This window comes from Phyllostomus discolor, chromosome 15, assembly GCF_004126475.2.
Source record: "Phyllostomus discolor isolate MPI-MPIP mPhyDis1 chromosome 15, mPhyDis1.pri.v3, whole genome shotgun sequence".
In the NCBI taxonomy this organism is placed as follows: Eukaryota; Metazoa; Chordata; class Mammalia; order Chiroptera; family Phyllostomidae; genus Phyllostomus; species Phyllostomus discolor.
Window position 1 is genome coordinate 15,534,658 of NC_040917.2, and position 12,747 is coordinate 15,547,404.

The following is a 12,747-nucleotide window of genomic DNA, read 5'->3' on the forward strand; positions in this document are numbered from 1 at the left end:
TGGCGTTAGGCCTTTCGGAGGAAAACGCATACCTTCTGGACCTCGTTGTAGTTGTTCAGAGCTATGATCCACTCGCACAAAGAGCAGCAGGCAATGGAAACCAGAGCGATCTTGCCGGGGTTGAAATCGGGTAAGGCTAAAATCCTCTTCAGCTTCATGAAAACCTGGAGGGACAGCACAGTTCACATCTGACAGGAGAAAGAATGTGACCGATCTGATGTTTTCTCCGATCTACATTAGAATGAAGTTTTATTTGGTAATGAAGTACCTGACTGCTCTTCCACAGCAGAAAAGACGCTTATCTAGGTACACCTATTTCTAGTACCAGTAACTGTTTTAAGGGGGGAAAGCCTCTATTACAAACACCTTGGTATTACTATTGTTGTTACAGTAGCTTTGCTTTAGTTTTTGTGAGAAGGAACTCCATTCCAAAATAAAAAGGAAACAGGTTAACCTCCTCCAGCTTGACAAAATTCGGTGCAGAGGGCGGTCTGGAGCCTCCTCTGTATGCTCCCAGCTGTGTGGGGCCTGGGGGACTGGCCTCCACCCCCTGCCCCCGGAAGGGGCACGGGCAGGCCCCGGCCCCAGGCGGAGGGCCTGCAGGTCCATGGTGGCAGTGCGGCCACCCGGGCTCACCGAGGACTTTCTCTACCTCGCTGTGTCACGGGCCCACAGAGCCGCCTTGTCTGATGGGTATAACCTGTCTACACACAGGTAAACGGTACGTCTTGTCACTTTGGGGGGCCATTGTCAGAACGACACCTTTCTCAGACTTCTTTTGCCTTTCTTCCCAGCCAGGCTCTTCCCTCCTGCCCGAAAGGCCAGAACCACTTCACTGAACAATCTAGATGGCGGGTGGCCCACTTTCTGCTTGTTATTGGTGGTCTTATTATCATACTGTTAGGTTTTTAGTCGCTTCTTTAGATGAGTTAATAATTATTTTTAACTTGAAACATCTAGTGAAACAGACCGCAGGGAATCATTTTTGCCAAGAATGCTTCAGAATGAGTAGTTGTGGCACTAATTCATGAGTCCTAGGGGTATAAATACTGACATTCTGCTAAAAAAATTTCACCTTGTTCAAACGCTACCCTATGTGTCCTCACAGCACAGACCACCATCGCTACTGATTGGTTGTATTAGCTCTTCAGTGTCTGTCTTCCCTGTTACAATGTAAGTTTCACAATGTCCAGGAGTAAACTGGGCTTGTGAACTCTCATCATGTCTCTTACAGGGTGGACACTCCACGGACATTCACGGAGCGAGGTCACGTCCTCCAGCCTAGGCCAGGCCGTTCCTGTGTCTACAGACCTGTCCGCCTTCGCCTGCGCTCAGCTCGGAGCCCAGCTCCTAGGTAATACCCCAGCGTCCATATTCGTCCAGCCTCCAAACACCGCCCAGTTCCCCTTCCGCACTTTTAGGTATTTGTTATGGCAGCAACCACTTCTCGGTACCAAATTCTATATTCATTTCCTGGAGCCACTGTACCAAGTCACCGCAGGCTGGGTGACTTAAAACGACAGCAGTTTATTCTCTCCTGACGTCTTCCCGGGGGGCCAGGAGGCTGAATTGGGGTGGAGCATTGCACTCCCTCTTGGGGGCTTTGGGGGAGACGCTGCTCCCAGCTCCTGGGGGCTGCAAACCCTGCTGGCTTGTGGCCACAGCCCTGGCCTCGGGCTTTTCTGTGCTTCTATCGACAACGCTGCGGTCCAGGCCCTCATGACATCTCGCCTCCCTGCCTCACCCCTGAGACCCAGAGTGGCTTCCCCCACGCCTGGCCTCTCCCCTGCTTCTGTCATTTAAAGTGATTCTGAGATGTGACGCTCTCTGATCTCAGCGACGCCCCACTTTTCCTCGACACCCCAGAAAACCTGTTACGTTCAGGGCCACGGCCTCTCTCCGACCTTTCAACTCGCACCACTGCCTTCCGGTTCCAATACGGAAGGCTTCCGTGGACCTCCACAGTTTATCAAAAATGCGAATGTATTGATTCTGCATTAACGGGCAATGGACCCTGTACCTTCTGAGGAATGCTGTCCTTGTCCAGGTTGATCAGCTTCTTCAGGAACCCGGTCTCGGAGAGGAGCAGCTTGGCAGTGGCCCAGGACGGCTTCTTCTGCAGCAGGATGCACACGGCGTTCATCACGGTCAGCACCAGGAAGGGGGGCCGCGTGTACACCCTGCGGCAGACGCGAGAGCCCCGTCAGCTGCCCCAGGAAAATCGGACGCGCCCTGGAGGCTCCCTCAGAAGACGACGCAGACAGCTTGTGGCAAGCATTTCGATAGGGACACCTATTTGCTGATATATAGCTTTTTTCATTATTTGGGTTATCTCGAAACCTTTGGGTATCATTAACACATGGGTAGGTTTGCTTTAGGAAGGTGGGACGCCTAAAACTTAGGTACGGGGGACCTCTCAGTTAGCGGTTAATTTTTTTCATTATAAATGGATTCTTTGAGAGTTCTTTAAAGTAGGACTTTCTTACTTTTTTTAAAGATTTTATTTATTTATTTATTTATTTACTTATGTTAGAGAGGGAAGGGAGAGAGAGAGAGAGAGAGAGAGAGAGAGACAGAAACATCAATGTGTGGTTGCTGGGGGTCATGGCCTGCAACCCAGGCATGTGCCCTGACTGGGAATCGAACCTGCGATGCTTTGGTTCTCAGCCCGCACTCAATCCACTGAGCTATGCCAGCCAGGGCCTAAAGTAGGACTTTCAACACTTTTTACCTACTTCCAGTCGGGTTTCACCCGTCTCGACTTACTGCTGACTACCTGACAGAGACGTGCGTGCATGTGTGCATGCGCGTGTGTGCGTGCATGCAGAGCAGGATATTTGGGGTCAACACTTGTGATTTAAGGGGTGCTGTAAGGTGCCACCCCCTTACACCCACCCTCTGACTCCGTTGTTAATAATGCCATTGCTGGAACCCTGGAGACCACCTCCTGGCTGTGTCCTCATCAGGGGACGTGCCACTGAGCCACTGATGAGAGGGTGACCTTGGGAAACCCAGAGGTCAGGGTAACACTCACTTCTTGTGTGTTTCAGTGAAAAGACACGGGGGTGCCGGCTGCCGTGCGACAGCACTCGGGACTTGGAACAAAAGGGACAGGTCTGTCCGGGGCACGCGTCTCACGGAATGAGAATCGTGTGGATGACCCCAAGGGAGGCAGGCGGCAAAGCCGACTCTGTATGTACAACGTTACCTACAGGGGCCCCCAGGGAGGTCCCCCGCCTTAAACTCCATCACTAGGGACTCATTCAGTTACAGTCACCTCAGTTCTCTTTAACAATCTTTTAAAATGCAGGTAGTTTTCAGGACTAAATAAATCATCATCACTTATTTTGAACTAATCAGGTTGCTTTCCTGAGATTTTCAGTCTGGCTTTTCTGAAATAAGGGAGAGAGAGAATCACAGGAGAACTGGGAAGGAGGAGGCAAGGCTCACAGAGAAGAGTTCTGAAACCAAACTTTCCCTCCACTTTGCCCGGGTTTGAGTCCTTTTTACAGCAATCACGGTGGAAATAAAGACACATTACGGCAGAATGCATTACCTGTGACATGTTAATGTACATGAAAGAGAAGACAGGACCGCACTGGCTGGTTTACATGCCACTCTCCAGAAACAAGCATCCGCTGCAAAGTGAGCTCTGTCCACACTGGTGGTCGGCTCCGAAGCCCTCCCTCACCGCACAGGCCGCTCCGTCCTGCACTCCCCTGGTCGCTCCATCTGCCTTCGCTGCCGCCTGCCGCCTTCTCCCGCTGGCTAACGTGCCAACCGGCCGAGGACGGGACTGCCACGGGGCTACCGTCTGTTCTGACGCTGAAGACAGCAGCGAGGGAGGAGGGCGGACCGCATAGTGCTTGCATCTGCTGGGCGTCGCCCCCGCAGGCCCGGGGGAGTCCGAGACCGTGTCAGCAGGCACTTTGTTTGTCTGGCCTTTTGACATGAAGTGAAACGCCCAGGGGCAGCATCACAAGGGAGAATCTTTAGAAAAGGTGTCTGCACAGCACTCAAGCATAAGGTGCGTCACCCTTGCGCCTGCAGGACGCAGGCAGGGAAAGAAAGCAGCCCAGTCAGTGAGAGTTGACCTTGCAGCGTTCTGGTGACTTTCCCTGAGCACTTGCCCCTTGTCAGCGGCTGGCCTACGCGCTCCACGCGCGTTGTAACTCATCCCAGCCTTCGACGTCTGCCACTGGCCCCGCTGCGTAAAAGGGAAGCAAGTGGAGGCATGGAAAGTGGCAGTGCCAGGGCTCCAGCCTGGAGTGGTACCAGAGCTTGAGCTCCACTCTGCGGGAAGACCCCGCCCCTCGGAAGCCAGGCTGCCGGGGGCTTGAGCTGATCTCCCCTCGGGACTGTCTGCCAAAGAGAAGGCGAGAGCCTGGGCCTTGTGGAACAAGGCTACGAGGTAGGGACTGGGCGTGGCAGGGGAAGGGCCGGGCCCTGCTGCTTCTCTGACGTCATCTCCTGACCCCTCCCCCCTCCCCGTCCTGCTCACTGGGCATCAGCCCTCGGGTTTTCTGCCGTCCCTGAAGCCCCACAGGCACGTTTCTCCTTAAGACTTTTGTGCTTTCCACCGCTCCTGCTTGGGGTCCTCTTCCTCTAGACCCCTCCCCAGGGTACAGCCAAACTCCACTCGGGCCTCTGCTCCTGCTGAGAGCAGTAGCAACCTGCGCGGCTGCAACGGGGCCCGGCACGAGCAGTGTGCACTGGCGTGTTCCTGAGTGCGTGCATGCGTGCACACGGCGGGACACGCGAGTGAGGCGAGGAAGGAACCGCACGTCAAGGGTTTGTCCCCTTCCTCTCCCTGCCTCTCTCTCCGAGCCTGTGCTTCAGCGTCGGGTGGAGAAGCTTCCGCAGCGTGATGCCTACGCTCTGCTCCTCCCGGGAAAATACGCTGTTTGAACCCGCCTGTTGCCATGCTCAATTCTTATCCCCAGAGTTAATCATGTGTTAGAAATGCCCCGGCAGGTTTGCTTCACGTTTCTGCATCGTCAGTGGAAACGCCACTTTCTGTACATAATGGAAAAACTCAAAAAAACACTCCGAGATGCGGTAGGCAGGTTCCCACCATTTGTTGAGTGGGAGAGCGCACCTTAAAAACGATCTCATCCAAAGATTCAAATCAGAACCGTTAGTTTCAAAACTCTGTGCCTTGAAGCATTTTGTTTCTTCTCGTGTTTTCTCAGGAATGTCTCTTTCGTTGCTTCTCCCACACAGGGAAGGTCGGGCCTGGGAAAGTGCTTCCGCAGTGCCCCCTGGTGGCGGTGGTCGGCAGGGCGGCACCAGCTGCGGGCACTGTACCCCCGAGGCGAGCTCCCAAGCGCCCTGCAGTTACACGGGCGGGCGCAGGCAGCAGTTCCTGTCCCTTTAGTTTCGGACCTGCAGGTCAGGCATGTATGTAATCACCGGGGCTTTCTTCTGGTCCGGACGATGCTGTGTTTCATCAATTCTAAGATGCACATCTGCACATCCCCCACACTGGGATTCCGTTTACAGCCAAGGGCACATTGTAGAGTTTACCTGGTAATATTTTTTTTCTTTCTAAAAAGTCCCTAACACACGGATACACCTTACAGGTGATGGTATCCCAACGCTGGTTAGACACAGTGTGTAGCACACACAACAAGATCTAAAAGTGGAATACGGATCTTGTTCCTTTTGCCAGGAACTTACACTTGATCTGGAGATTTTCCAAAGGAAGAGAAAAGGGCGCGTGGCTCACCTCAGCTCAGCGACATCGGCTTTGTCCAGGGCGTTCAGGGCCACCGTCGCCTTGGTTAAGGCCGGCAGGACGCTTTTCAGCTCATTGGTGGTCGTCTGCAGTTAAAGGCAGAAGCCCCCAAACACAGGTGAGCACATACAGTCGCATGTTTACCATGGTTCCCTACTGAATGTGGAGAACATGGTTTGACATTTTTCCCACACCCCTACCCGATGCATCTGCGTGACTCGGGTGTGTACGCCCCTGTCTACCCTGGTGGCAGTGGGTGGTATGTCCCGGCTGCAGTCGGTCCCCCGGGAGAACCCGCCTGCGAGGAGCAGACGAGACACCACCGAGAAGCGTCCGCCTTTCCTATGAGACCCCGTGCAGTACTAACAACGTCCAGGGGGGGCGTGGCTCCGTCAGCGGGGGAGGCGTCACGAAGCCCATGAAGCTGCGGCCTCCGAGCCCCTCCCTCCCTTGCATGGGCCCCTGGCCGGAGCTCTGCCCACGTGTTTGCGGGGTTGTGCGTTGTTTGTTAGACTTGCAGAAGACGTGTTAACCGCGACCGGTTAGGATCAGTTTGTCTTTGCCCTCCGCTCCCCTCCCTCCGGTTTCCTGCTCCGTCACTTGGCGCTGGAGCAGCTGTGGACACGCCTGGGGTCCGGTTAAGGAGCGCCGTTTGGAGTCACACAGGCTGGGGCCAAAGGAGGTTTACAGTTGTGAGTACGTGACACCGTTTACTCTTGTATTGTTATTTATGAGTAGTTGTCTTGTTTTCCACATGAATGACCATGAACCTACCTTTGTCACACCCTGCATTTATACAGCTCCAAGTCACTCTCTGTATAATTAAATGATGGCACGCTACCTCAAGTAGGAATGCCTTCTAGAAACAATCCCCCACAAGTTCCAGCTTTGCTGGTGACGGGGCCCTGAGGCGCAGGCCAGAGGTCATACTGCAGCAGAGACTCCACCCTGGAGCGCCCAGGTCCGGAGGAAAGTGGGCGGTGGAGGAGGAACCAGGTTTGCGACATGTGCATCGGGAATCCACTCTGGGGAGACCCTCCCGCGCATGGGACATGGAAGACTGAGTGCACGTAGGCCAGACTTGCGCTGACACCCACACGTTCTCCGGGACATCGGGGGAGGCTGCACACACGTTTCCCTGTTTTTGATGGGAGCTGGGCAAACAGAGTTCTTTAAAATTCCTGGGTTTTTCCATAATTAGCAGATGTTTTGAAATGTCTCAATAAAATAAGTGAGAAATGATACTCCTTATATAGATATATAGATATATGGGAAAGATGTTTTATTTCATAACTTTGTTATTTACAAATAAATAAGACAAAAATTTGTGGGATGTTAAACAAAAGTGATTGTGTGTTAAAATCCACAGAGATTACTTTGGTGTTAGGAGCGAAATGTAATAAAAATTTCAGACCAAAAGCAATAATGTATTAAGAGGAAAAAACAAATTTAGGATAGAAGAAATGATCTGGTGCTTGGTCTGTTTAGTAAACCAATTAATGAAAATGCATCATATAATCATATTGGGGAAAAAAACTAAGGTTCTGGCTGAGTTTATAAGGAATATTGACATTAATGAAAATATAAATGCCAGCAAACATATCTATAATGAAGATATTCATGAAAACTGGTTACTGCACCCTGGCTGGCATAGCTCAGTGGGTTGAGCACAGCTGCGAACCAAAGTGTCGCAGGTTCGATTCCCAGTCAGGGTACATGCCAGGGTTGCAGGCCATGACCCCCAGCAACTGCACATTGATGTTTCTCTCTCTCTCTCCCTTCCCTCTCTAAAAATAAATAAATAAAATTTTTAAAAAATACAGTATGTTAAAAAAAAGAAAACTGGTTACTGAATATCCTCAGTTCAAAGAGTATTAAAAATTAATCGCTACACAGGAAATCTTGAAATGCCATTGTCGGTTATGTCACATTCGACAGCAATCCCAACAAAAATGTTCACGACATTATCGATGATTTATAAAATCGGAAGAAACTTGACTAAACTGTCAAAACGAAAAACCTGTTTTGACCAACTGTACTGAAGATTCTGTGGAAAGTGATGTTACAAAATCATTACATGAAGAAGCAGTTACAGGGGACACAGTGAAAAAATGCCAGGAAAAACTATTATGGGATGTGTAAGGCAGTTAATGATTAAATATTGTTATTTTTCCAGATTCTGTGATGTTTATAATTGTCAGCTTTTAACATTTTGTATATTATTTGATTTCCTTACTTATTCTAAATATCCACTTTCATGTCTGGCTGTGAACCAGTGTGTATATTCTTGTAAAAACATGTGGCCGCAAAACTGTGTGAGCTTCAGATGCTGTAAAACCTGGATTTGCCACAGAAGCCAGATTCACCCTTGTGGTATGGCAAAAACAAACAAACAAATGAACAAACACCCATTAATTCCTCTATATCCATTTCCCTTTGGCCTAAAAAGTTAGAGACTGAAAATTAAGCTGGACACGTATTTGGCATACTGGTTAACAGCAGCCCCTCGAGCGTCGGCCTGGCGGAGGCCATGGGTGACTCACTGCGAACTCCTGCGTGGAATTTACAAATAAGGGATTCCACTCGCAGTGGGGGTACAGGCTCATACGCATCTATGCATCAACCGATGGAGTTGCTTGATCAAAAACCTTGGCACTAGAAAGACAAACGAAACTCCCCTCTCCACCTCCTGCGAGTGGGCGTGGCTGCTGATCGGCAGGGGCGGGGCATCTGGCCACCTGCTGAGCCAGACTGGCTCCTGCTGGGCTTCTGACGGGAGAGTGCGGAGGGGACCGGCCAGTGGAAACCGAGACGTACTGGGTCAGGGAGAGAAGGAACGCACACCGAATGGTCCCTGGAGCAGCTCCGTCTCCCAAGGGTGTGCACCAGTCCTTGGAGGCCCCAGGGATTTCCCGTTCACTGTACCCGGAGGAGGGGCCGGTCTGCTCCCTGGAGGGTTGCAGGTCTCTGAAGGTCAAGGACTCTGCACGTCTCTGTGCCCCCCTCCCCCACCCCGTTCCTGTGCCGTGCCTTCCACGTAGGAGGTACTCAGTACCTGCTCGCTGGGCAGGCATTAAACGCATCCAAGGTTGGAGCTCTCTCCAACCTTTCACGTCGGGGATTCGGGGGTGATTTTGCAAACCCCCTGGATGACCTTCATGGGTCACATTCTAATCTCACCTGCGCGTAGTTTTCCACGATTCTCACTTCTTCTGCCATGATCTCCTCGTCCTGTTTAACGAGTATCTGAACTTTCTCCACCACCTGGGAATCTTTCTGTAGCTTTTCCATCAACGTTTCTTTTTCCTAGTGAGCCAAACAGCTCTTCTCAGCGAGGGTTTTCAGAGACGCGAAATCTTTTTTAAAACAGAAATCCAAGTATCTCCTCCCATTGTTGTGACACGGACCAACGTCGGCTTGAAATACATTTGTTTAACAGACCGACAGGGATAGTAAATACACACGAGCTAAAGGGGTTCATTGCCTCCAACCCAGTATTATATGAAATGTCGAAGGGTCTTTTTTAAGACGATAATCGAAAATATGAAAATGACAATAAATACGTATCTATCAGCAATTGAGTCTAAAAACCAAAATAAACAAATAAGATGAACAGAAACAGAATCCTAGATCTAGAGACATTCTGAGGGTTGCCCGGTGGGAGGGGGACTGGGGAGGGCAAAAAAGGTGCAGGGACTAAGCAGTACCTGTGGTGGTCGCAGAGGAGTCACGGGGGGGGGGGCAGGTGGGATACAGAACAGCATAGGGAATAATAGCGCACTAACTGTGTCTGGTGTCGGGGGCAGGGGGACTTATCAGAACGATCTCCTATTAAGTTACGTAGTGTCTAGTCACTGGGGTGTGCACCTGAAAGTAGTGCAACAATGTATGTCCACTGTAATTGAAAATGAAAAATAGCTTTTTAAAAAAGAGAAAAAACATAATAATACGTAATGATCTTTAGAATGCTTGGCAGCTCGCAAGTTCCCAGAGAACATTTCAGATGCATCAGACTGAGGAAATCCTTCTGTGGGAGGTGTTACAGTCAGCTATAATGTAGCTATCATCACGTTTAAACAAAATATAATGATGCCAACATTTCGTCATGGCAGTTGTTTCTCCTCGTTTGACAGACGAGAAAAGCGGGGCCACGCCCACGGCAGCAGGTCACGAAGTGAGAGCCGTGGCGGAGGCTGCCCCGCCCCGGGGCCTCTGCTTCTGAACCCGGTTCCCGGTGATGCCGGGAAAGCCGAGCAGGTGTTTCCCGCGGAGCCTACCTGTGTTTTCTGTTCTATCTGGGGGCCGACGACCAGGAGCTCCTCCTGCATGTCTATGACCAGAGCCGTCGCTTCCAGGATCTTGGACAGCCCCACGTGGAAACGGTCCCTGCAGGGAGAAGGGTACTGAGAGGTGAAACAGATCACGAAATACCGGCAGAGCCAGCTCCACCGTGACCACGGCTGGGAGGCAGCCCGGTGCCGATGCCAGTTCTCCCCAGATGGACACGGAGGTCTAATGCGACCCCTATCCAAATCGCAATCACATTTCTGCGTAGGCACAGTCGAGCTCACTCTAAAATCAATATGTAAAGGCAAGTGAGCTGGGATAATGAAAGTAATTTTGAGAGAGAAGAATCAAGTGGGCTGAATCCCCCCATCTGGCTGCAAGGCGGACTCCACGGTGACAGTGACAGTGACATCGTGGTTACGGGGTGCTGGCGGAGGGACAGCCGTGCGGACCGATGGGACGGGACCGAGGCCCCAGAAACAGACCTACACGGGCACTGTCCACGGATTTTGGTCCAAGGGGCAAAGGTCATAGAGGAAGAAGAGTTGTTTTAAAAAATGGACCTTGGCCTACACCTCACACCTTCTCATTAACTTGAAGTGTGAAAGATAAAACGGTAATACTTTTAGGAAAAAACATAGCAGAAGACCTTTGGGATCTAGAGCTTGGAGAAGAGTTCTTAGCCACGGCGAAAGCAGCACACTCCACACAAGAAAACAGCAACCACACTGAACTCCATCGAAACGAGACCCTGTCTCTGGGGAGGACCCTGGGAAGGGGCTGCAGGCACAGGCTCCCGGGTGGAACGCAACCTGTCACCGCACAGCGGCCACAGGGCCCACTCTGGGAATTTATAAGGAACTCCCGGGACTCAACACTGAAAGTGTTGGAACAATCCATTTAGAAAACGTGTGAAAGACACAAAGCGACACTAACATTAAAAGATAAAGAGACGTTAGACCGAAAAGGATACATGGATGGCAAGGGTAAGCACAGGAAAAGATGTTCAACATCACTCGCCACTAGGAAAGTGCAAATTAAGATTTTAAAAAATGGTCACAGTATCGAGTGCTCACAAGGACGCAGGGAATCTGGACCTCTCATGCACTGGTGAGAATGTCAGACGGTCCGGCCACTGTGGACAACAGTCGGGGGTTTTCCTAACCACCTCAGCGCACACTTACCCTGTGACCTAACACTCACGCTCTGGCATTTGCCTCAGGGAGATGGAAAGGTATCTCCACACAAAAGCCTGAGCACAAACGTGCCCCCGCCTCTGTCCATAACGGTTCCGCCTCGTAAACCGCCCCGGGTCCACCCGTGGATGGACGCCAGACACAGCGTGGTGCATGCGCATCAGGGAATGCAGCTCGACAACAAAAACACGCAAATGACCACAACCGGAATGGCTTTCAGAGGCAAGATGCACACCCCTCTAGGGAAGAAGTGAGACTGCAGAGGTAGAGCACAGGTAGGTTGGGGGCTGCAGGGCATTTGGGATGGGAGGGGCGGGGCTTGACGAGAAAGGGGCGGCACACGGGGTCTGTGGGGGTGGGGCAGGCCTGCACCTCCTCCTATTGTGTGATAGCGCTATCTTCCGTACTTGCTGCATCCATGAAGCTAATTATTTCAGAGTGAAAAGGATTAAAAAAAAAAAGGAGCTATTAGGTAAAGTTGAAAATTTTCCACTTACCTATTCACTAGACTAAAAATGGAAAATACACAGTTTGCGTGGAATAAACACCAATAACTATTTTAAAAATCAGAAGACTATGAACCTATTCGTCAACAAAATTTTAGTCCTAACACTACCGAGAGAGGGAACAAGCCCCATGGGGCATTTTTTTAAAAAGAGAAGATAGGGCTCCTACTCTTGGACTCGCAAAATCTGAAAGAACACCATCTCCACACCCTTGAAAGTGTCAGTCACAAATTCACTTTCAGCACTCACTCTTTGAGCTAAGTCAGGACAGGTCCTCAAAGCCTCCCAACTGGATGACAAGACCTTTACAATCTGTTTTTATGCTTGTACCTCTCCAAACGTATTCTAATCTAGCACCAGAGGGATCTTCCTGAAAGGCAAGTCTATTTAATTACGTGCCTACGTACACGGCTATTATTTGTCGTGTGTTGTGTCTGTCAGACACTGTCCCCAGCATGCAGCCCACAAACCAACCCATCCTGCCTGAGCAGCAGGCGCTGTTAGGAGGAAAACGGACTCTTAAGGGGAAAACGGGACGGCGGAAGCTCGGCTCCCAGGGCAGCACCCGTTTGAGAGAGGCGCTCTGGGCTTCACATGTGGTGATTCCCCTGCAGGGTGCCTCCCGTTTCAACAGCACGTCCGATGGTGAGCTCTGGGCTGGGGGAGAGGCACAGGGCAACTAAGCCTTCCCGTTCTTCCTCCTCCCACCTGCAACCCTGGGAAACGGGGCTCCTGAAGTCTGTGAGCAGAGCTGGGGACCCGCACCTGGTGCGCCTTTGACCACCCAGCCACACCCGAGAGAGACAAGCCATATGGCTGTGGAGGACGGTGATCGTGCCTCGAAGGTGACAGCTTTTAAGGCGGGCCTGGCATGACCCCCACCTGAAGGGGTGGAGACGTTCTAGGACAACGTAAAGGACTTAAGGAAGGCACCGCTGCGCCTCCCGGGGCGCGTCTGGGCACGTGGAGTGGGTGAGGCATGGGACACACTGGGGGAAGGGCGACGTGACTGTGACAGGCA

General features: G+C 51.3%; 1 protein-coding gene across 1 annotated transcript in view; it reads right to left on the bottom strand.

The window, feature by feature from the left end:
- DNAH14 (dynein axonemal heavy chain 14) overlaps positions 1 to 12,747 on the bottom strand; it is a 163,838-nt gene that overhangs the window by 40,230 nt on the left and 110,861 nt on the right. Inside the window, exons 56-60 of the mRNA XM_036016183.1 lie at positions 10,015 to 10,123; positions 8,918 to 9,043; positions 5,729 to 5,823; positions 2,021 to 2,180; positions 33 to 164 (exon numbers count right to left, since the gene is read on the bottom strand). Of these exons, the coding sequence (XP_035872076.1) occupies positions 33 to 164; positions 2,021 to 2,180; positions 5,729 to 5,823; positions 8,918 to 9,043; positions 10,015 to 10,123 (622 nt within the window). The remainder of the gene's footprint in view (positions 1 to 32; positions 165 to 2,020; positions 2,181 to 5,728; positions 5,824 to 8,917; positions 9,044 to 10,014; positions 10,124 to 12,747) is intronic.